The 24889-nt window shown below is 34.2% G+C and overlaps 4 protein-coding genes across 6 annotated transcripts; 2 read left to right on the top strand and 2 right to left on the bottom strand.

Moving 5' to 3' along the window:
* Positions 1-1153: 1153 nt before the first annotated feature.
* LOC123196823 (protein-lysine methyltransferase METTL21E) lies at positions 1154-2208 on the bottom strand. The gene has a single exon (XM_044610955.1). The coding sequence runs from the start codon at positions 2095-2097 to the stop codon at positions 1399-1401; it is 699 nt and encodes a 232-aa protein (XP_044466890.1). The 5' UTR covers positions 2098-2208; the 3' UTR covers positions 1154-1398.
* A 1468-nt stretch (positions 2209-3676) lies between these two features.
* Positions 3677-6694, bottom strand: LOC123195782 (zinc finger protein MAGPIE). The gene is made up of 3 exons (XM_044609622.1): positions 6230-6694; positions 5670-6066; positions 3677-5028 (listed from the first exon to the last, which is right to left on the bottom strand). The coding sequence occupies exons 1-3, from the start codon at positions 6333-6335 to the stop codon at positions 4149-4151; spliced, it is 1383 nt and encodes a 460-aa protein (XP_044465557.1). The 5' UTR covers positions 6336-6694; the 3' UTR covers positions 3677-4148.
* A 7908-nt stretch (positions 6695-14602) lies between these two features.
* LOC123196276 lies at positions 14603-17980 on the top strand. 2 transcript variants are annotated; one of them, XM_044610245.1, is made up of 5 exons: positions 14603-14840; positions 15120-15554; positions 15879-15991; positions 16461-16565; positions 17061-17980. In XM_044610245.1, the coding sequence occupies exons 2-5, from the start codon at positions 15170-15172 to the stop codon at positions 17799-17801; spliced, it is 1344 nt and encodes a 447-aa protein (XP_044466180.1). In that variant the 5' UTR covers positions 14603-14840; positions 15120-15169; the 3' UTR covers positions 17802-17980. The 2 variants fall into 2 exon arrangements, with proteins under 2 accessions (XP_044466180.1, XP_044466179.1); XM_044610244.1 differs by having other exon boundaries at positions 14606-14833.
* Positions 17981-18806: 826 nt separating this feature from the next.
* On the top strand, positions 18807-22918 carry LOC123196277 (prohibitin-1, mitochondrial-like). 2 transcript variants are annotated; one of them, XM_044610246.1, is made up of 6 exons: positions 18807-18962; positions 20052-20232; positions 20557-20673; positions 21520-21690; positions 21790-22002; positions 22490-22918. In XM_044610246.1, the coding sequence occupies exons 2-6, from the start codon at positions 20056-20058 to the stop codon at positions 22679-22681; spliced, it is 870 nt and encodes a 289-aa protein (XP_044466181.1). In that variant the 5' UTR covers positions 18807-18962; positions 20052-20055; the 3' UTR covers positions 22682-22918. The 2 variants fall into 2 exon arrangements, with proteins under 2 accessions (XP_044466181.1, XP_044466182.1); XM_044610247.1 differs by lacking the exon at positions 18807-18962 and adding an exon at positions 18963-19087.
* Positions 22919-24889: the final 1971 nt, after the last annotated feature.

Below are 24889 nucleotides of genomic sequence, written 5' to 3'. Positions count from 1 at the left end.
GATGCAAACCCAGCAGGAGATCACTATTGGATTTTAAGTTTTGGTGTTTATAAGCTTGGCCAAAAACAAGTTTACCAAGCGACCTCACTGCATGGAACTACAAAGCCCCTAGAAACTGTTGTATTGAACAATTTGTAAAGAGGATGAGTGATATTCAGAAGTTTTTCTTTTTTTTTTTTTTTTTTTTTTTTTTTTTTGTGCTAGATTGTAGCTGGATTTGTGAAAGTAAAAACCATAAACTTAAACAGAGAAAATATAACAAGGAAATAATTGAGTTTTGGGAAGAGCAACTTTTGTTACTTGGACTAATGCTATGGCATCTTACATTTACTACTCTGGTAGGCTCTGATAAGAATCCAAGCACTGATTCTAGGTAGGGAATCATCAGTAAGAACAAATAGAAGAAATTAAGGGAATTTGTGCAGAGACCTGCTAACATTACTGAGGGAAATAATCTCTTTTGCACAACTCCTATACCACGTCTTGCAGAGTTATGGACTTCTTTTTTGAAAAGAAAATCTGAAGACAATATAAAATACTCAAATTCATTGAATCAAAGATACCTTCCCTATTTATTGAACTGTCAACAAAGGGTCTTTATAAAGATTAGTGGACCTTACAAAAGAGGGGCCTTGTACTCCTATCTTGCAAATAGGAGATAAGTACTACAAAGAGACAGACTCTATCCCAACAACTTAACTAATAAAATTAAAACTCATATCTAAGCAAATTTGAAGAAATAGGAACTAATTCCAAAGCAGTAGATGCAATATGGTAGAAACAAACTTTGAAGGTTAAACATGCTAACAAACAGGTGGGAAGGCTCGCACAGAGTTGAATTACTCAACATTCTTCTCTGATGGCGAGAAGCCAAGAACTGCCGAATAAGTCAGCATTGAGTTTACCTCCCAGTAATAAATTTACCTTAGTATTCAACAACCTATCCCTCCATACTTCAAGAAGCTTGTTTTGGAAGAATCAATTTCTTTTTCCTCCTAAATTGTCAATGTGCTACTACAAAATATACATATATTCTGTATTTTTGAAGTTTCTAATAGTTTATCTGCTACAAACGAGTATCATAATTCATGAAATATACAGCTAAAGCAGGCTCACATGTTCTCATTCATAATTATGCATCATCTATAAACAGTGAAGCTTAAAACTATTCTATTTATTTTAACCAAAACTCTCAACCCATAACAAGTAGTAATAATAATAACAAATCTCAACTCTTCAATCAACACAATGGAAGAGCCGCACATATTCTGTAACAAGCTTAACCATCATGAACCCAAAGTTTACAATCTAATCCAACAGAGCATATCTAACATTGCCCAAATAAGTGCGTTATATATTACTCGGTAAAATGAAAATTGAAATACAGTTACCAAAAATTTACTCTACTTCCTCCTTCTTCTTCTTCTTGAAGATATAAACATCAGTCTCCTCGTACCCATAATCAGGATGCAAATGTTCATGAGGCACCTTTTCAATCTCAAAAACTTTCTCAGACAATTCCCAGAACAACTTGTGGGCCTCCGGCGACCTTAACTGATACCCCAACAACACCACACCGTCGTCAGCCATGAGGGACTCCATGGCCCCCACAAGCTGGCCCACAGACTCCTCTATGTAAACGACATCCGCCGCAATCACCACGTCAAACGGTGGATTCAGGGCTTTGATTTGATCTTGATTATTCCAGTATAAGACCGAGGTTTTTAGGGCTTTCTTCAGAACAGGCTTGTTACGTTTGAGGTTGTGTTTGAGTGCTGGCATGACCGGGGAAATGTCTGTGAGGACGATGTCGGTTAGTCCCAGGAGGTAAAATGCCATGCCAGCGGCTCCACATCCGGTACCAAGCTCGATGGCGCGGCGTCGGGACGTGCGGAAGTCGAGGAGACCAGAGTAGGGGTTTTTTTCGGAGGGTTGGATCGTGGGTTGGGGTGGTGCCCATCGTTCGACAAACTTGGCGAGGACTAAAGAACAGGGCCAAACGGAAGTGCCGACGTGCATAGACCCGTTGTCTTGCTGGATGGAAAGTAAAGCATCGCGAACTGGGAGTTCAATTACCGGTGAGTCAGTGAATTTCATGCTTTCCGTCTGCAACCAGCAACTCTATCGCTCTGGCACCGGCAATGCGTCTCCGTCTGGAAGGTTTGGTCCTGGGTATTTGTTTATCGACTTCGGCTTTGGGCTTTGGCCGTCTCGGCCTTTCAGCTCTGGATTTGGATTGGGCTTATATTATTCTCAAATCCTTCCGTTTTCTCAACCATATAAATTGATCTAAAGGATCATATGTTGTTTGTAAAATGGGTTTACTCGGCAACGTAGTGAGGGCATTTGACAACGTTTTTTCGGTTTTTCATTTAGGTATTGCAAGAAAATTACAGATTGGCCAAAAGACTTATTCCCACCTAATGTTTAGTGTATTTTTAAACTCTTATTCGTAAAGTTTTAAAAATTTAAATACTTACATTTTTGTTAGGTTTAAAACAAAAAATATTTTTTAGCTAAACATATTAAAAAACTAAAATTTTATCACATTTTTTTTCGTTTGTTTAAAATTTAATAATTTTTCTAACTAATTGTTTTGAAAAGTTGCATCACCTTTAGGATTTGATTTTTTTCATCATCACTTTTCAATTAACTTAACTATCTCTAATACTGTTTTCTCTCTCTTGTAATCTTTCTATTATCTTTTCTCTTGTCGTTTTCATCATTGACCAAGGAAGAGATTGAGAGAGAGAAAATATGGTCAGAGATGGAGAAGTTTACATCTCCAATTATCCCAAAAAACTTTAAAAGAAAATAGTTATTTTTTAAATTTTGGATTAAAAAATATGAAATCTTTAAATTAAAAAAATATATGATAAATTTTTAATTTTTTAAATATTTTTAATTAAATAATATTTATATTTTTAATCTTAATAATAAATTTTAATATGAGGAGGAGTTTTTTAAAATAATCGGACGTGAGTTTGGGCTTTTTTGGCCTTCAATATTTTAATAATGATTCAACAGGGTCTCAGTAGTGCAAATGAAGCCAGCAAATAAAACCCCCTTTTATTTCTCTGTTCATGTTTTCTCTTTTTCTTATCGCGGACACGAGGCCCCATTTCCATCTGTTTGCAGCACCGGCCTCAAAGCTGGACATTAAACACAATGACGACGATAAGATAGACTTGACTACGTTCTTTTTCTTTTTCTCTTCAAAAAGATTTGAGATTGAGGGTCTGTTTTCTTTTCTTTATACTCCATATTGACAAATTTGTGATGATGAGAAACTGTCATATATTGGTCCTTTATATGTATATAACTTGTTTCACACACCAAGCAAGGCTCGCATTCATCTATCAAGCTCCTAAAATGAAGACGCCAATACAAAGAGTGCCCCTTCTTTTTTCTTTTTTTCCTCGATTTTGACGCATTGGTCTTTCTTCTGTTCATCTTTATTTCCTTTTTCATGTATATACTATGTACTATACTCTTTCTGGGAAATCTACTGAGAGACTGTGATGGGAAGAGTTGCATGCAGGCCACTACTGTACATTTTAAAACTGGCATACGTGAAGGACTTTAAAGGCAAGTGGAAATGTACATGTAATTAAAGGGATTTATCCTTTTGGGTTAAGAGAATTTCATACTTAAATGAATGTTCAACAATGGGTAGTGAAGGGAAAAGCTATAGTTTATTTTAAACAACAGGGCCTAAAGGCTATTTGTGCTAGAATCAAAGCCTTTTGTAACTGGAAATATTCTTTTAAATCCAGTTGGACAAGACAGTAACCACAACACAGATGAAAGATTGCAATAATAGAGCTTAAAAGGGGGTATTGTTTTGCCCCCACCACTTCACCCCCCTTTTTTATCAAAAATAAAAACAGCCATCTTCAAAGGGGTTCAACAGAATATGCATGGATGTTCTCCTTGGGCTCTTTGAATAGTTTTTCTCAGTACACAACTTTTAATTAAACTCCCATTAAGCACTCAATGCCTACCTTTTCTTCTCTCCGTAAAGTTTCTAATTAATAAATTTCCTCTTTCTTTCTCCCACACTTCAACTCCACTTAATTGTATCAACTTGCTTTTCCATTGAGGAAATATGCAACTCATGCAATTCCCTTGTAATTTGAGCATATTAATTAAATCCATCCATTGATGGATGATGGGTGACAACTGATAGCTTGCACGCCAACACCTAGGAAGTCTCTGGTTTGTCCTCCTCTACTGTCATCACTCTGCAAGTGCCGGCGTTTGGCTGCCGGGTACATTTGCAGCTGATTCAAAGTTGTAATGTCACTCCCAGAGTTCTCCACATCGCTTCCGAGATTGATGCCTACTGGGTTTGAATTTGAACCATACAATCCACAGTATTTGTTACCATCTTGAACTTGATTATTGCTGCACTTCAACCCAAAACTCCCTAAGAACGAGGAGTCTGTTGAAGTTGCTCCAATTTGTGCAGCTTTTTGCAACAAGGCTGTCGCTGACATATTAGCCGACGTCGCGTGATGAGAGTGTTGGGAACTATACAGAGAAGGAACACTCACAAGCTGAGTTCCAGTTCCCTTGACATCGCTTAATGGGAGTGAAGTGCTTGATAGGGCTTCACCATTATTATTTGGAGAGAGCTTATTTCCGAACACCCAATTTAACTGGTAATCGGATGGTGGAGGATTTGAACAAGAAACAAGAGGATCCCCGAAGAGGGATCCTGAATTCACAGTACCAAGTTGATGAATTTCTTGGAGATTATTGCCTACTGTTTCATGAGCTTGAGATCCTTGACCCATCCACAAAGAGAGTCCTCTCTTTGTTTGATCCATTGTATCGTCATTGCTTAAGATTGGCTTAAAAACAGCAGAGAAATGTTGCGCCATGGTTGGCCCTAGTGGAGTCCCCATAAGCTGATAATTGAGACCACTGTTGGCCAAGTTGTTCATGTTTGATGCTGCCGTCACTCTTGCAGTTTCTTCTGCCAAGGCATCGCAGAATGCTCTGTGGGTGATAAAGCTATCCCGCCTATTCAAACAAAATCCATAAATATTAAATCAGTATAAAGAAGATGAATTGTTTAGAGGGCCAACATGAATAGATTCTAATCATAAATCAAGAAAAATTGAAAAAGAAAGCTTGGTTTTAAATTTGGAAACACTTGATAGGTTGTCCCAAGAAATTCCTTTATATGAGCACTGTGAATGACTATGCGATATACGTGTTTGCACTTAGCTAATAATAATAAGATAAAAAACAGTGTTAAGACTGTCAGCACAACGAAGTTCAAGGCTCTAATTTAAGAAAAATATAAAATCTCAAATGCAATGAGAAGATATTTCGGAAAATGGAAATTAATGGACGTCTTTCTAAAAATTGAGCCCTTTGTCTCTTACAATGACTTTTTATTTCCTTTCTTATAAAAAGCCATAAAGAGAGAAGGGAGGGCGCTGTTCTATCTATTAGGAAGAGAGATATATCAACCGCAGATATCACTTTCATTATTCTTCATTCTACTTTCTTGATTTTCTTCTATGGGGCGGTTCCTTTGTAACGCAGACAAAGCTAAAACAACCACAAAAATCGTTTTCATGCCCCCTTAATTTCCTCTTCAAACTATTACTAATCAGAGGATATGTACCAAAAAGAAAAAATTTAGTAAAACATACCGGGAAAATATAGTTCCACAATCACATTTGTATTCCTTAGTGCCACAGGTTTTCGAGTGGGCTTTCCAGTCGGATTGCACAGCGTATCGCTTTGAGCACTTCTCACACTTCCACTTTTTCTCTCCATGCTTCCTACAGAAGTGCTTTTTAATGCCTGTTAGGTCACCGAGAGCCCTAGAAGGATGGTGATGGACACAGGTTTTTTCGGGACAAACATAAACGCGTTTTCTTGCTTCCTTGCTAGTTCTTTGCTTCAGCTTCCATGGAAGGTTATGCCCTCGTCGATGAAGTTGCAGATTCTGATCTCTTTGAAAACCCTTTCCGCATATTTCACACAAGAATCTGTTGGTGGCCATCAGAGTCTTCGGTGACAAGGCTATGACTTCAGCTTCAGGATCTGTCAAAACACAATATAAACCCATCCGTCATATGGAATGGAATCATCATTTCATAAGCAAGGTTGACTTTGGATATACTCATGATACCAAGAAGTTATTAATAAAAAGGAAAAAAAGAGAGAAGCTTAAAGAAGAAGCTATATATCTTTGAAGAAAGCTTGCCTGGGTTTCCTGGAAGGTTTCTCTTCTTCTTTGCAACAGGAGGATTTGATCCACCGACTGAGCTCTGATCAAAACCATTTGGAATTGGATTTTTTTCTTCAGCCATCTTATCTTAAATCTTTGAAGCTGCTGTAGTTGTTGGTTTGGTCAGAAATAAAGATAAGCTAATGAAAGGGAGAATTATGATTGTAATTAGGCAGAAAACCAAAGAGAATAGGTAATCTGTTATTGGGTGTATGAACCCTAAACAAACACAAGCTTATAAGCAAAGAGTGGATCCCTCACTGCTTTCTTTCTCCCTCTCTCCAAAATGGTGCAATCAATTTAATTACCTTTCTTTTAGGTGGAATAGAATACTAATATTTTCGGGGGAGGCGGTGAAAAGTTAAAGTTGTGAAGAAGCAGTAGTGAAGGAAGAGGGAGGTTGAGTTGAGAAGAAAGAAAGAAAGAAAGAAAACCCCAAATGTGCATGATGACACATATGATGAGGTCTTTAGAAGAAAGCTAGTGTCCATGCCTTTCCCATTTGGAATGATTATCCTATAATTTGTTTGATTTTTGTTTCCTTAATTTTTTAATCTGCTGCCTTCAATCAACCATATTTATTTAATTACTTTTGCTCTTAATATTTAAATTCGGATTTCAATAAAAAAATGAAAGGAGATAGAGCCGATTACAATGTATATTCTATATCGTTTAAATTGTCTACTACTAACTAAATCGTCTTTGTTTTTAACCATCCAGATCAAAATATATATGATTCAAAAGCTTTCACCCGTAATTCAAAAGGGAGGAGGAGGGCCAAGAAATTAAAGTTATGGTACAAGTTTTAGAAATTATTGAAAGATTGCATCCTACATTCTGGCTTGCAAAGACCAATGGAGATTGGACTATTAGGTTAAAAGTGTTGTTCTACTGTTTATATGGCTTTATACTGAGTCTAAATCTTTTATAGTGGCTCAATCAGAAAACCCACAACCTGAAACTGAGAGAAAATTGCTTTTTATCTTTAGCTTTATAGGAAAACTACCATATATATTTGATGTAAAAGCGTTTTTGTACTGAATCATAACATAACACAGCACAAACCCTAACTTCAGTTTGGATTGACCTTTTCTAGTGGCATCGATAGAAGTCTTCATAAAGCATAAGCATGGCCTGGACTGATTTATCTCGTCCAATGTAACTTTGATAAGTGTTTTTTTTTTTTTTTGGGTCGAAAAGAATAATTAACATGACAGCTGAGTGAGTATGACCCGCAAGAGATGCCGACTTTTATCATCATTTTCCACAAAAGTAAATTCTTTTCTCTTTGATCCTTTCAGGAAAAAGGAAAGTTGAAGGCGTTTCCTAAGAAGATTGATATCAATATACATACTTAATGATTCATCTTTTGTAAAAATGGTTTAAATCAAAGGATTATTTAGTTCTTGATTATAATTTCTTTGTGCTACAAAATCTGCCATGCACGTGCCCATGTGTCAAAGAAGGGTAATTCCAAAGGAAACGACGAAATATACACATAAAAAGGGAATAATCGTCCTTATGAGCAGTATGACCCATGGATTTTCCCACTCACATTGACTAGATTTTCTTACCCACTTGGTCATTTAGTACCACTTCTGTGTTTTTCTTACTTCTTGTTGATTATGCTGAAGAAATATGTTGAACATTTATAAGATTTATTCATTAATTAAAAGTGGAAAGTTTGATGGGTTTGTCATTTTTTGAATGGTAGATGCACGATCCACCTTTATGCTTTTTCTAGAGATCCCTTATGCCCGCTTTTCTTTTAATAACAACTCATATTTTTACTTGATATGTTTGAGATGTACATAGCATCCATATGAATCATCCCATGTCAAATTTTTTTTTTTTAATTTTAAAGAAAAATTCGTCTTGGTAACCTGATCTTGAAATTTTGTTGCAGGAAAGGAATTTGAATTTGTTTATTATAAGAATTAATGGAAGAACATGACATGTAAGTAGGGAATCTCTCACAAGGATTTAGAATTTAGTTGTTATATTACTATTTTTAGTTGTTATTTTTTCTAAATTAGAGTAGATTCCTAATTCCGATTGTTTTTCCCGTCTATTAAGCATTAGGATTTATTATCGGATTTTATTATTATTAGTATAATGTATTATAATCAAGAAATTTCCCAACTATAAATAGGGGTCCTTTGTTTTATTTTATTTTTTTAATTTTTTGGGTATGTTGTTTAAGTTTTTTTTTCTATTGAATAAGATATCAGTTTTCCTTTAAAGAAAATTCTTCCTAGTTTAACCTCTTTTATCTTGTGGTGGGTTCCTAAGGATAATTTTGAAATTTCTCTATCAACATTCTTTATTCGTAGTGGGGTCCTAATCTCGTCAATATTTGATCGAAAAGGGCCAACCACATTTTGGTGTTAAATTGGTATAACTTGTTCCAAATCTTGGTGTATTAAAGCAAAGACATTGAAGATGTTGCCCTGACACAATCACAATGATTTGTTCAAGAACTCACCATGAAAGATCTGCAACGAGAGATTGAATAACTTCAACAAATGTCTTAAACAAAATGAACAATAGGGAAATCATAACCATGAAATGGAAGAAGAAAAAAATGATGAAGTTGGATAAGAAGAGTTAACTCATTCCATCAATATCGAAAGTAATTCATTTGACCAAGAAGTTCAACCATGATTTCACATATATCAAGCCAAAAGAAGAGATAAAGATCTAGGTGTGAAAGTTAATATCACTAACTTTGAAGAAAAATGGAACCTGTGAATTCATTTACATATTATAGAATGAATATTTGTGACTACAAGGATATTCCTAAGCATCTCAAGGTCAAGCAAGTAGCCATCAAACTCAAGGAGAAAGCTTTAATGTGGTGGGAGAACTTAAAATGCCAACGAAAACATGAGAGACCTATTAAGATTATAACATGGGTGAAGATGCGTAAAGAATTAAAACAAAAATATATGTCAAATCACTATTGCCAAGATGTTTTCTAGGAAGAAAAGATTTTGAATCAAAAAGAGTTCTACAAAAGGCAAGTTAACAAATTTTGCAAGCCTATTGCTTTCTAAAAAGCAAATTTAGTATGGATTCATCTAAGGAAAGAAAATTTTCCTCTAAATTTCTATAACAAGCTTTGTCCTATAATTGATGGATCGTTCAAAGTAGTTGGTACTGGTAAGAATACTTATAAAATTGAACTTTTAATAGACTATAATGTGTTTTTTACATTATATGTGTTATTAATTTTTCATCATATCATGCCAATGAAGAAGAGCAAAGATTTGAGGATAGTCCAACTAGAGAGATCTATAATGATTTAAATTTTAGTAAGATTATAACATGGGGAAGATGCGTAAAGAATTATAGCATAAATATATGTCAAATCACTATAACCAAGATGTTTTCTAAGAAGAAAAGATTTTGAATAAAAAAGAGTGCTACAAAAGCAAGTTAACAAAATTTGCAAGCCTACAACTTTCTAGAAAGCAAATTTAGTATGGATTCATCTAAGAAAAAAATGTTTTCTTCTAAATTCCTATAACAAACTTAGTTTCATAATTGATAAATCGTTCGAGATAATTAAGTGTATTAATGAAAATACATAAAAAGTTGAACTTTTTAAGAGACTATAATGTATCTTTTACATTCTATGTTATTAATTTGCCATCATATCATGCCAACGAAGAAAGAGCAAAGACTTGAGGACAATCCAACTAGAGAGATCTATGATGATTTAAAATTTCGTTGTTATTTAGAATTTTTAATTTTATTTGTTTCCCTAAATTAAAATTAATTCTTAATTTTAACTGTTTTTTTCTTGTCTATTTAGAATTAGGACTTTTTTATTAGAGTTTTATTATAATTAGAATCCTAATATAATAAGGATTTCCCACTGTAAATAGGGGTTTCTTATGTTATAGTTTTTTAGTTTATATCAATTTTCCTTTGGTGAATTTTTTTTTTCTTAATGAAAGAGAATATTGATGCAAGATGCGACATGGTTTTGAAATAAGACAATCGTTCAATAAATTCAGCAATTTGAAAATTTGGATGCTTTTCTGATTTTTTATCTCGTATTATGGACTAGTAATACTGAGATTAGCGAGGGAACAGGTTAAAAGACAGAGAGCTGACAAAGGCAGTGAATTTTTGGAAGTGTGAGCAGTCGTCTACTTGTGGGCTGACTTTTCCTGCAAACCCTAATCATAATCTAATCATGTTTTGCTTTCTAAATTTGTTTAGTATATAATTTTGGAGTTTAGCTGTTGAACTGTGGCGGCACCAGAATATTCTCTCCCTCTCCAACACTCCTCAAAGGCTTCAACTTTCAAGGTCGACTTGAGAGATTCCAATACAGGCCCCGCCAGTTTAGTATTCCCCTCTCTCTCTCTCTCTCTCTCTCTCTCTCTCTCTCTCTCTCTGTGGTAAAAAAGAAATTAGAAATATTTCACCAGAGAACTCCATTCTAGGCAATTGATTTAGAAGGGGTTTGGGGAGACGCAAAACGTTGTCACCTAGGGTATGTTTGTTTCTTTACTTGTCGTTTACTTTGAAAAACCAAAGAAAAGTCCAGTTAAAAAAATTAGTCCATTTGTATATGCAATTTAACCTAAAACCCCACAAGTATTCCAAGTTTCAAGGCGAAAATATGTTTATCTCCAGATAACTCCAACAGCAACCTAGTCACACACTCACAGTTCATCTTAGATATTACCATTTATGTTTACCCGAGAAAATAATTATAAAAAATATCAGTTATCTTAATAGATAGTTTGAGTAATAAAAAAAAATATTCAATATATAAGAGAGTATAAATTTAAAATCAAATTTTTGATTAACTTGAGATTGGTTATTAAATATTTAACTTACTCAATATGATTGATTCTCTTAAGTAGGTGATACAACTTAAGTCAGGTTTTTTTTTACACAAAAAAATATGAGTTTGCATGAAAATCCAAATGTTATTTTATTTAAAGGATACAACTCCATGGTTAAATTGAAGTTCAAGGGCAGTTGTGTCAATGGAAAGAGTAATTTGTTTTGTGGGGAGATTAGTTTATATTGTTGAAAATATCCTAAAAGCAGCGCAGATTTGGATCTAAGAATCCATTTACAGAAACCACATGCTTTGAGTTCTCAAAAGTTGGCGAATATATGCCTTTTCAAAAACCCAGCTCTTATCTTTATTTTTTCCTCTTTTTCCTTCTTTATTATTTGCGATACACATGGCACAACCTTGAACGACTCTTTGCACTTATACAACCTTTTGCTTCAACCATTAAAAGGCAGTAGTGCTTTGAATATTCTTCTGAATTTGGGTTTTGTTGCTTGGAATTTTTATTATATTCGTCAGGCCTGTCTTTTGGAAATAATATATATATATATATATATACACACACCCACACCCTCATAGATCTAAATTATTCTCTAGTCTCTCAGGTTCAACTTGTAGCTTAAAATGAGAAGTATGAATTTTAATTTATCTGATGGTTAATTCCCAGGTGCTATTTCTCTAGTAAAGATGTAAATGTGTCAAAGTTGGACCATAAATGAAAGGCAGCAGAATTTGACCAATGAAATGGAAACAAAGACAAAGGACCAAATGCATGAAGATTTATATAGTGGGAGGAAGACTTCTTGTCTTGTGAATAAAAAGAAACTTAATGGACACAACTTCTTCATCGATCTCCTCCATCGATATCAATGCAAAGCATAAAAAATATTAACGATATCGAAGAAGACAAAATGATTTCATGAAATCAACCTTCTCATGCAAACATTATAAAGAGACAGAGATATATAAGATGAGTTTAAAGTATGTATCCGTCACTTTGTGGATGGAGCCATTATCTCATTTACAGACCCTATTGGTCAAATTGAAATGACAGGATAAAATAAAAAAATAGTTTGCAATATTAAGTAATTACTTTCCTTTGTTGAAAGTAATTAAGGGGGTTGTCATCAATCAAATGCTTTTTTTAGTGTTTGAGAAAGTATATATAAAGTGCTTTAAACATGGACGGAAATCATAAATCCCACTTCAATTCTCCTCAAATTTAGCACTAATAAAATGTTGAATCAATGAAATAGATGATAATATTCTCACGCAATTGTTGACATGTGTCTCGTAGTTGATAGGTCCACATAGATTAGTAAAATGACTCAACAGATGAATCAATACACATGTACAAGTTGTGATTTGATACAATAAAATCTGTAAGGACAACAAATTCTTATCAACCAAGACTTCACTGAAGTCTCATCTCAAAGCTGCAGGGATATTTTGGTATGAATAATCTTAATTGGATGATAATTGGTTTTTTCTAAACAGAGAATTTAGGTCATTTGTGGTTCTTAGTTTTGTAGAGGTCACTGAGCATGGTTAAGAGAGTATATGTTAGGTAGGTTGTTTCTAGGTATGTAATTTTGTTAGAAGAAGAGATTGTGAGAATGAAAAGGAAAAACAATTTTTTCTCGCAATGTCTCTTCTCTGTAAGCATTTTGCAGTTTTCAGCGTGTCAACAAAAAATGTAGATTGTTATATTGAAACTGAAACCATTACTACTCTTTTCTTGATTTAATCTTACTTACGGCAGATTAAACAGCAATATTGCCCGTTTGGACATGGAGAGTAAAGTTATAAGGCTAAAAATAAAGCAACCCACCAGCATCAGAAGTGAACCACGCATAGATCGGGACCAATCTTCCCTGTAGAGGAAAAGAGAGAGAGCAAATAATGCCCAAACCCAAGAATTAATTAACTAACTAATTAACCATATCTTGATAATTAAGACAAGCTATGTTTGTTTGCTAAGAAACTAAAGAAAAATGTCACTATCAAATTGTGAGCACTGACCAAACACTGGACCTCCACCAGGCCAAAAAAATTTAAGCCATATCATAATATGCTAGATCGTCCATTGTCAATGATTGATTCATAATTGGCGAATTAGATAGGAAAGACAGAAGAGACAAATGCCTGTTCAACCCCTTTGGGGTGCAAACATTCAAAGAAGGCCCATCTTCCATTTCGAATTGTCACTAACAATTAAAGAAGAAAAAGCAAATAATTTTATTCATGAAAAGTAATGTTTTTTATTTATCAAATTGATATTGATCACATTATTTAATTGGATTCCCATGTCATGGATGGAGAGAAAGAGATACATATAACCTGCATTCTATAACTGGCTTGATGTGGGGAGGAAGATTTTTACAAATAATATTATTTTATGTCAGTGGGTTCGATGAATTTTATAACAGATCATTTATTATTGATCCTAATAATTTAAATAAATAAATGCAAACTTTTTTTTCCCAAAAAAAAAAAAACAATTGATCGTATGAAACCTCACATGTGAACCCATTTTTTTATACCTGAAATTGTGGGCTGCTTTATGTGCTAATAATTAGTGTCCAATTTTGGTACAAGCCAAAGCCCAGCAAACAGCCTATTTGGTGATATAGACATTGTTCATCCATGGAAATGAAGCAAAAGCCCAGACGAATTATTCGACGAAACAACAATGGGTGGTGTGTCAAGGGATGGTCGGGAAGAGAGATGGTACTGGAGAGAAAGAGACTTTGCTAGGAGAGTATCATAGAAGGCGACTATTCATCAGAAAAACTCACAGAAAAATTAAAACTTTAAGAGAAAAATGTAATTTTTTAAAACTTTAGACTATGGTTAGTTTTTAGGATTTAAAAGAAAAATGAAATAAAATTTTATTTTTTTTAATATAACTGATTAAATAATAATTTTATCTTTAAAATTAGTGAGTTTAGTTAATTTTAATCATTTAAGTTGTTTACGTATCATAGGTGAAAAGTTAAGAAAATAGAAAACAGTGGGTGGGATTAAGTCCTTAGACCTTTTTTGAACCTGAAATTGTGGGCTGCATCATGCACTAATTAGTGTCCAATTTGGGTGCAAGCTAAAGCCCAAGAATCAGCCTATTTGGTGATGTAGACTTTGTTCGGCAATGGAAAAACTAGCACTCAGATGATACAACAATGCATTTCGGTATTTTATTTTTCTAAAATCAGAAATTTATATGATAATGAAAAGTTCAACTCTAAAATTGTAAACTCATCTTTAAACATATAAATTATAAAACATGAAATTTATATGTTAAAATTAATAAATAAAAATATAGTTATAATAAAATTAATAAAATTTTATATTATTTATTATATTATTATTATTATTAATAAAAAAATTATCCAAATTTTTTATTATTTATTATAATATATAAAAATAATAAAAAAATAAATTAGCACGATAATATTTTTATACCTCGACCATACTAGCTTAAAGAGAAATGTAATTTCCATATTTAGCCGATTAATCGATTCCTAGTTTTTCACTTTCTTTCTCCTTTCAATTAAAAATAAAAGTAAAATCCTAATTTTCTTAAATCCCGAATCCCTAATTCCTATCACAGCCCACCAATCATCTATCCTCCTCGCCACACTAGTCATCTCTTCAGCCACCGAAACTGCCGTCTCTTCGTCGCCACAAGACGTAGCCAGTCACCTCCAAGCGACCGCCAGCGCCACATCTTCTGCAGTCACCTCAGATCATCGCGTCAGGTTCTGTGTATTACTTTATCATTGCATAAGTGATTCATTTCCTCTTTCATATGCTTTAATGTCTTACATTAGAAATTTCAACAAGATCTACCAACTCAACTTGAAATTAGATTCAAAGTTTCAGTTAATCTTAATTTTCTTTAGCATCTGTTATTATGATTGAGAAATTGAAATTATAATTCATATTATTTTGAGAAAGGACTTTCATTTTCGAAAATTAATTTGGTTTTAAGTGCTACTCACGCAATTCAGTATTGTTTCTGATTCTTTATTTTTGATTCCTCAGGGTGGTAAATAGAAACTCTAGTTGATTGCGTTTTGAAATGTTTATTATATATGATAATGGATGCTAAGGCCTTGGCAAAATCAAAGAGAGCTCACTCTCAACACCACAAACATAAATCTCATCCGAATCAGAAATCTAAAGCCCCATCAGTCAGTTCTGATAATGCTGGAAGCACAACTAAGCCAACAGGAAAGCAGGTTGGGGAGAAAAACCCACAGGTCCAGCGTATATCTAGACTTCCTTCGAACTGGAATCGGTATGAAGAGGATTTTGATTTGGATGGAGAAGATCTCTCAGGTGATAGCACTCGTGTTACCTCTGATGTTGTTGTGCCAAAAAGCAAAGGGGCAGACTACACTTACCTCATTGCAGAGGCTCAGTCACAATCATATTGTTATTCAGATAGCTTTCCTTCTTTAGAAGATGTTATCCCTGGTATTCTCTAGTTTCTGATCTAGCTGTGCTTTTTAGTTATTTAATATCTGTTTTATACTTAAAGCAGATAAGTTAGTGCTACATATTTATTGTATTTGCTTAAAGGAAATGGTTAGCTGGCTATATAATTTTCCATCTGTTTTATTTTTGAATTTTGTAAGAGAATTGCAACTGACTTGTGTGTAAAGAACTGGTATAAGATTATAGGAAGATTATTTTTTAAGCAATGAGATGATTTCCTGGAAAAACTTGAAAGCTTTTTGAGAACTTAATTGAGGTTCAAATCTAAATGCTTGATCTGATATAATTTGGGAAATATCACAGGAGGCTTCATCGAGGGAGTTGGCTCTATGCTTTCGGTTAGGGGGGAGGGCATTTTATCATGGATTGGGGAGGATAACTTCATTGTGGATGATAAAAAAACTTCAGTTCAAGAGGTAATTAAGTATTGATTGTTTTAATGTTGGAAAATATAAAACTAGGTTATGTAGATGATTTTTTCCTAGTTTGTTTCACTTTATATAGATATAAGATGTTGAATAACCTAGTTTTATTTGTGTTCATCTCTATGCAATATGATATAGATAAGTTATTCAGTAGCTTATTCCTTGCATAAAATTTGTTTATTTGATTTCTTATTTCTATAAAATAATAAAAGAAACTTGAAAAAGAAAAAAACATATGAATAACAGTTAGGGCTTTTTTTATTTAAAAAAATAAAAGTTAAGAATTCCAAAGTTGAGCCAAGCACGGAAATTTTGTTACAGCATATGCTTGTCCATTCCTATTGATGTTTTTCTCAATGTGGCAGCCACTTGCAACTTTTATTATCTGTTTTGTTTTCTTATTTCTCATTTCTACCCCCTCACTTTGTGTTTTGTTCCCTTGGGATGGTTATCTATCCAGGCATCGTTTCTCTCCTTAAATTTGAATGCTCTTGCAGAACAGCTAGCAAAAGTAGACCTGTCACAGAGGCTGTTTATTGAAGCGGATTTGCTGCCATCAGAGCAGGTATTATTAGTGGTTTACCTAATTTACTTTTTTATTTTGTTGCATATAGAGTCTGTGACTCTATTATAAGGTCACATGGTGCCATAGCCCTTCTGGAGCTCCATCTATCACCCTTGCTCCAGAGCTGCACACAGTATTAAAATAAAAAGACACATTCTGTGATTGATTCGCCATGCAAACAGTGTAGAGTGATTTTAATAGCATGGGTTATTCGAACTATATGAGCTTATTGGTTTATCAAATCGGAGGTTCTCAAAACCTTTTAAAATTGAAATTAAGTTTTAAAATCAAATTATACTTTTATTTATTGGATTTTTCCTCAACTTTGCAAAATTGGTATTAAATGTTTAATGTTTAGTTACTTTGGTTCATTAAAAGTACAGTCACATGCTTCGTTAAAATTCTGACTTTGCCCTTACAAACACACATAGTCCAATAGCTTGTTTTATATAAACATTAAAGACTACGCTGAGGTAGACATGGTTTCTGTGACAGGGAGCACAGGGATCATTGATGAGAATCGATGATGATCGTGGCCAGTTTCAAACAACTCTTGAAAGTGAAGCAGCTGCAGATATGTCTGAAGATGTAGGTTTCAATGATTTATCTGAGAAGGTTGAAGATACAGATACTGAATTTACTTCATTTAGTTCTCACACTTATCACAAAGATGCAACATTTCATAGTGGGGGCCCTGAATTGGCCAATCAAGTTAAAGATGGTTTGGATTCCAGTTATTTTGATAAATCTATGGAGAGCAGAGTAATGGAGTCCACAGTAAAATTTGAAGCAGCAGCTGCTGAAGCAGAACTAGATATGCTCCTTGATTCATGTAGTGATGCCAAATTTATCGATTCCTCAGGCTACAAACCCAATCACAACTTCACTAAGTCCCAACAAGCAAGTTCCACGGTTCCACCACAATCTTCAGGACATCCAGTTACTGCCAGTTTTGATGATGTACTCGATGATTTATTACAGGAATCATCAAATTTGATGAACCAGCCCCAGGATGTGAAGGTTGTTCCTCGCGATACTCAATCTTCTTCTTACTCTGTTACAAAGTCTAAACCATTGCAACTTTCGGGGAATCCAGTAACGACCAGTTTTGATGATGTACTTGATGATTTATTACAGGAATCATCAAATGTTACTCATGACACACAGTCTTCATCTCACTCTGTTACAAAGTCTAAAGTGTTGGATGATTTTGATTCATGGTTAGATACAATTTGAACGGTGTTGTTTTCTGTTCAAATCCTTCACTCATGTACCATAATTGCCCCACTCATGAGATGACAACTTTTGACGGGCTTGTGTTTTTTCATTTTAATAGATTATGCGGAAACATGGGACAGATCGCCAATCTTATAAAGGTTGGTTAACTGAGATACAATAGAAATTTGATTCTTACATTCTTTCCCTCTTTCTCTTGCTTCTTTTGCGATGGGATCAGAACGGCCCATTCAGTATAGTGGATCTAGATGTCGTCCTGAACTCAAAAGTCTAGAGCGAGTGGCGAGCAGTAGTGAGGTTGGAATCAGATCTCTGATTTTTAATTGAAAATTATTAGGGGTGTGGTGGACGGAGGAAGAGCACAACTTGTTCTTGTTAGGTCTGCAGAAAATAGGGAAAGGAGATTGGAGAGGAATCGCTTCACACTTCACGTGTAAGTTTTCTTTTGAAGAGTCAGATTCCAGTACTCTGTACAGATTCTAATAAAGATCATCACTCCGCAAGAACTCCTGTGGAGAGGAAAGCGGTTTCCGACGAGCAGTCCCTTCCACAGGTGCAAACACATCATCTTTAACAGTAAAAGAGATCAAATCCTCCAATGTTCGGTCTCAATAAACTTACATAGCCGAGACCTTTGCTCCTGTTGAAGCTGAAGCATAATTGTACTCAATACCCACACACCACCCACCCCCCCCCCCCCCCCCCCCCCCCCCCCCCCCCCCGCAGGGTCAACTCTATGTTTCACTCCTCCGTGGTCGCCCATTCCATAATTAATTTTAGAGCTAAAAGCTTCGCTCTTGAATTCATCAAGGCCACTGAAATATCACGAGAAATTCCATCAATCTCTGTAAAACTGTCCCCAGGGAGTTATGCAAAAATTTTGAGAATTTTAAAAAATCTATGTCAACGAAATTTACTGAAGGGTGAAAATATTTCTAACGCAGATATTTGCGTTGTTCTTTATATAATATGGGACCTACACTTTAGTTTTTATTTTAATTTCCTGAGTTTGCCAAAACTGGGTAGGCACGTCATGCGACTCGGACAAGTGGGCCTTTAAAGCCCGTTATAATTTCGTCCTCCGTAAACCCTAAGAAGCCTTGGCCTACTCTGCTGTTTCTCTCTTTCAAATCCTAAACCCTAAACCTCACGATCTCTAAGGTAACTGACTCTAACGTTTTATTCTTCAAATAATTTGTTATGTACGTATTACATTCATTGTTTGATCTACTCGATCATTTTCATTTCTGTTTGGTTGCCGAGGAGCGAATAAGCTGACCATTTCGGTATTACTTTTGCTTTGACGAGAATTTATTTTCAAATGGATTTTTTAAAGTTTTGATACGTTATTAAGATCTATAAACTCTTTCTTTTCCTCCAAGTATTTTCAACAGCTAAAGGAGTCTTATATTTTTATTTTCTGGCTGTTGTCCATTGGAAATGAAGTTTATGTTGAGATCATTATATGTTTGGTGTTTGTTTAGAAATTATTGATATACACTGTAAAATTTTAGGTTTAAGTAGGTGTTGGCATTTTTGTAGTTATTTTACAAATAATTCTTATTTGTATATAAAATGTCTGAACCTGGGAGTGTTTTTTAGAAGTAAATTGAGGATGTCTTCACATTTGCATGAATAGTTGAAACATTTTGACAGACTTCTTAAATCAATTTTTTAAGTACTTCTTAATTTTGATCCTAAATATTCATAGTTAATTTCTCTTGAGCTCTGGTTGGTAGATAGCAGTGGCGATTTCTAATGCACTTCATTATGGATGTCAATTGTGGATACTTTTTGGGTGGTTGTAGTTTGACACTCGCTCATTTTGGATAGGTTAGGGTACCTGTATAATTTTCCTCTGGAATTTCTGTAGTTCATATATAAATGACTGTTTGCTTGTGGCATATTTTTTTATGTATGCTTTTTTCTGTCTTTCTATGCTAGGAGTTTCTTTAGGGTGAGTTTTTTTACCCTATGGCATTGTCCCTGTCATATGTCTTGTCTTCATTTCACAGACTTGCGTACTGATCCATGATGTTCCTTTGCTGACTTTCTTCAGCTCCCTATTTTTATTGTGTCTCTCCACTCCTGCATTTGTCTTGGATTCTATATTTATATGATATGCTTGGATGTTATTTGTTTGATATTTGATAATGGAGACATGGTTGAGGACTTTTAGTTTGAAGTTTGAGTTCTTTTGCAATATATATTACTGTCTTGAAATTTAACGGTCTTTGTTCTAACCTTTAGGAAGATGAATTTCAACAATGTCAAAGTTCCCAATGTGCCAGGTGGTGGTGCACTGTCTGCCTTAATTAAGGTGGGAATTATTGGTGGGCTTGGTATATATGCTGCTGCAAACAGTCTCTACAATGTTGAGGGAGGCCATCGAGCCATTATGTTCAATCGCTTGGTTGGTGTGAAAGACAAGGTCAGCAGTACCTTGTAATTTGTTCTACTTTTTTCTTTGTTTATAGCACATACATGTCTTCTTTTGGTTGATCATCTCAGTTCCTTTAAGAATGAACAAATTATTTTATCCAAAGTCTCGGTGGGTTTATAATATGCCCTTTCTTGTCTTGGGTTAACACGTACTAGTAGCTCTATAATATGGTTGCTGAACTTGACTGAAGATTTTTCCTATTGCCATTTCTGAATTTTTAATGTGGCTTTCATAAAATTGTGAGATATTTCTTTCCCCTGTAATTTCTTCATTGTAGTATAGACAATTACAGTGTACTTGTTATGCATGTAGGTTTATCCTGAGGGGACACATTTTATGATTCCATGGTTTGAGAGGCCTGTCATCTATGATGTCCGTGCACGACCTCATCTAGTGGAGAGTACTTCTGGCAGCCGTGATCTCCAGATGGTAAATGCTTTAGATTTTTCTAAATTGCTTCAGTCTATTCTTTGGTTGATAAGATATTCTCAGTTGAAAAGATATTTGTAGATGATGTGCATGAAGCTGTCTTGCACATAATTATGAAACTCATCTTAACCACTATTTTTAATTGGTTATTATATTCTAAAGATAACCTTGTGGAAGGTGCTTATAAGCTACAAAATACTATGAACTTTTCTATCATAAATATTTTTTAAACAAAATTGACAATGACAAATTGATCATGGAACATTATTCTAAGAATGATTAATTGTAGTAGTTATTGCTCTACTGTACTCATATCACTCTGTTTCCCTTCCATCCACTTAAAATAGTCAATTAAAGGTATTATCCTGAAGCATTTTATACGTAGTTCTACAGTGTCCATTCATCATTTGGAATTGCTGCTAGCAGCATGTTCTGGCGGTATTATTTTCCTTGTAAGTACTAAAATTCTTCCTGATGTATGGTACCCCTCCCTATTATTACTTAAATCTTGGCATTTAGCTCTAATTTAATTAGATCTTTAAAAACCACATGGTACCAAAATTTTATTTCCCTCCCTCTTGCAAATATATATATGAGGTGTGCTGCACCTATTGGTGGATTTATAATTGGACCAGTGATTTCTTATACACAGATTTGTGCTTGACATGGCTGCAATGATTGGTCAAGATCAATATTTATTTGTGTTTGGTTGATGATAATTATTTCTGTTATTAGAAGTGGGAATACTTTTTATTAGGTGATCTTATGTTCCTAGCTTTGCTATTCCTGTGTTACTTGCATCCTTCGGGAATCAATTTAAATTAATACCTAAAAAATTCTGTGCAGGTGAGGATTGGGCTTCGAGTTCTCACCCGTCCTGTTGCAGACCAGTTGCCTACAGTTTATCGAACTCTTGGTGAGAATTATAATGAGAGGGTCCTTCCATCCATTATTCATGAAACTTTGAAAGCTGTGGTTGCACAGTACAATGCCAGCCAGCTCATCACTCAGCGTGAGGTGAACAGCCTAGCCTCTTCTTTTGTACTTTTCCTTTTGCAGTACACATTCTGTTTTGCAGTATCTTCAGTGTATGATTGAATATAATGTCTTTTTTAGACTGTGAGTAGGGAGATTCGGAAGATTTTGACAGAAAGAGCAGCAAATTTTAATATGGCTTTGGATGATGTCTCCATTACTAGCCTTACTTTTGGGAAGGAATTTACTGCTGCAATTGAGGCTAAACAGGTGGCTGCACAGGAAGCTGAGAGGGCTAAATTTATTGTGGAAAAGGCTGAGCAAGACAAGAAGAGTGCTATTATAAGAGCGCAGGTGAGAAAAGAAATCTAAACCCTCAAATTTGTTCACCATTTTAGATGTTGGGGCAATTATTAGTGGTATTTTTGCTACTTAAGCATCGTTTAGAAGATTAGATGGACCTAGATGATAGTGTTCCATGCATCTTTTGTTTTTAATATTAAACTAGAAAATATTCAACAGGTTTGTTGGCTATTTTTGCTTCAATTTGTAAAAAATTTTCCCCACAAGTATTTGTTTAAACTTTTTTTGTCATTAACTTATAATTTTTTTTTAAGAATTTATTTAATTTTCAATAAAATATGTGCACAACTTTATGCACAAACGATATTATATCACTTTGTGATTAGGTGTTGGTTTATCTTTAATTTTCAACTATCTAATCAAATAGTGGCACATCATAGTTTGTACACAAAGTTGTATATAAAAGTTATGCACATAGTATTACTCATTAATTTTTTGGTTTATCTATGGTTGATAACCCTATTTCACTGGTTGGCAGGGAGAAGCCACTAGTGCTCAACTCATTGGTCAAGCCATTGCAAGTAATCCAGCATTTATCACGCTAAGAAAGATTGAAGCTGCAAGAGAAATTGCTCAGACCATATCAAATTCAAACAACAAGGTGTTTTTGAATTCAGAGGATCTTTTGCTGAACCTTCAGGACATGAGGTTGGAGAGTGGGAAGAAATAGGGGTTACCAGTTCTTACTCCTTAGTCTTTAGTTTTGCTTTCTCACAATTGTTCAATTGTCGGAATATATACCATCCTTAATAACTGAGCAGTGCAAAAGGTATTAAAAAGAAAAAACTTATTTGTTTAAGTGTTTGTTTTGCATTAGAGTTTCTTTGGCTCAAAAACAGCCGCAAATGGAGAGAACTTGTTTGTGAAATGTTACATTGAGAAGCAAAACTTAATTTTCTTGCTTTCATATTATTTCGGGAACTTGGTTGCTGATCAGTTTGGGGGAACAGTAAACAAGGCCCATCTCTGAAATATTGTGTAAACAAACATGACAATGCATTCATTCTTAGACGGTTGATTTCTATACAAATATGTCGTCTAAATTTATATATATAGATTGTGATGATAATTTATAATTGAATGGTATAATTATTTATTTATTTTTAATTTCAAAATCAATGGTCATATCAGTTTGTACTCGTTTTTTCATGGGTAGTTGGTGAGTATTGTCAGCAGGTGTGAAAATGGGTGTGAAAACGCAGTTTTTCAAACAAAACGGCATTTGATTTACCAGTAAAGCTTCTCACAAAAGGTTGAGTTGGTTTCTAGAAACAAGTATTCCCTAATCAATCAACGGTCTCAATGTCTAAAATTCTAGCATTCACACTATTAACCTGGCAATTGCTTTCCAGAAAACGAACCAAAATTCTTGGAGTTTGAATGAAATAGTCGTATTTTATAGCAACTTAACCCTGCCAATTCGAACATTCATAGACTTTTTCGGCAACCGCAAGCTGTTTCCACCCAAAAGCCAAACTAGCACTTGTCAAAGGCAACTTGCAAGTCACCACAGAAGCATTAACAAAAACTTGACTCGAGAATTCGACATACTTTGCCTACAGGATTCCCTACAGCATCAATAATAAAAATTATATCATATTGTTGAAACCTGTTCGAAGTTTCTCACTGCTGAATTCATTCTACGTCTCAATATCGTGTTACCTTATGCATACACTACTTGTAGCTTTCTTTGACTATATAGTTTTAGCGCGTTCCTTGTGTTTCACATATTTATTTACTATTTTTCCAAGATATTATATAATATTTGCTCCTTTCTTTGGTTATCATGGCTCTTTTAAGCATGAGAGTATTTGTTGGTAACTTGTATGAGATGAGTTAACTGTGTGCATTTAACATGTTTTTCTTAAAGTATTTAAGATATTTAAGCTTTCTGAGATGCTTATTTCTATAGTCATATGTGTGTGAAACTCGTAAGATATGTTCTTATATGGTTTGTTAAAAGAGAAAACCGATGGGATCTTTCATGCACACCTGTAGGAGGGCATACTCATAATAGGGTGTTATAATAGTTTACTCATGTTTTGTGTGTATAAAAAAAGTTGTAAGGACTTATGTTATTCATGTGATTAAGGTGTTAAATTTTTGTCTCAATTTGATCCGGTAGTCATAACAAGAAAAATTAAAAAAAAAAATGTTTTATACATACTTTACAAGTTTTAAATATTAATAAAATACATTGCATGTTATGTCATTCATAGTGAAAGTTAAAAAATAGAAATAATTGGTCATTTTAGGGATATAAACTCCCATTCCACTAAGTTTTTTCACGAGTTTATGGAACATTATGGGCATATTTTAAGTTATGATGCATGCAGGGATAGTACATGATGTAAGACATGCAATATGAGTATGTATGTCATATTTGTTGTATGAGACAGACTTTGAATGACCATAACTTTTGATCCGAGAGGAGTTACGGGGCCTGTAATATATCAACGTGAAGCTCGTTTCGAGCTCTATAATGACAACTAGCTTTGCCAGTTGCACCGAATCTGGAGGCCAAAATAAAACTATTTCAATGTGTATTATGCAATTTTTTTATTTTATCAAATTGAGGATTTTCGGTTTTTATGATTTTGAGTTTGTTTGTGACGGGGCTAGACTTTTTTTTATATGTAATTTTCAAATTTGATATTTGTAATTATAATGTGCTTTTTAGACACGTTTTACGCTGTAATTATAAAATTTTTGATCGATTTTTCGATTTTCTCGTCATAAGCTATTTAAACGTGTAGTTTTCAAAATTCAGATATGTTTTTTTAGATTTTCGAGTAATTTTTTTATTATTGACATTCTAGGGTATTTCAATATATCTATTTATTCATAACATGTTATTTTCAATATAGTTTTCATGAAT

Source organism: Mangifera indica, chromosome 14 (genome assembly GCF_011075055.1).
Source record: "Mangifera indica cultivar Alphonso chromosome 14, CATAS_Mindica_2.1, whole genome shotgun sequence".
NCBI lineage: Eukaryota > Viridiplantae > Streptophyta > Magnoliopsida > Sapindales > Anacardiaceae > Mangifera > Mangifera indica.
Note: the sequence above shows the minus strand (reverse complement) of the source record. Positions and strands in the feature narration are given on the sequence as shown.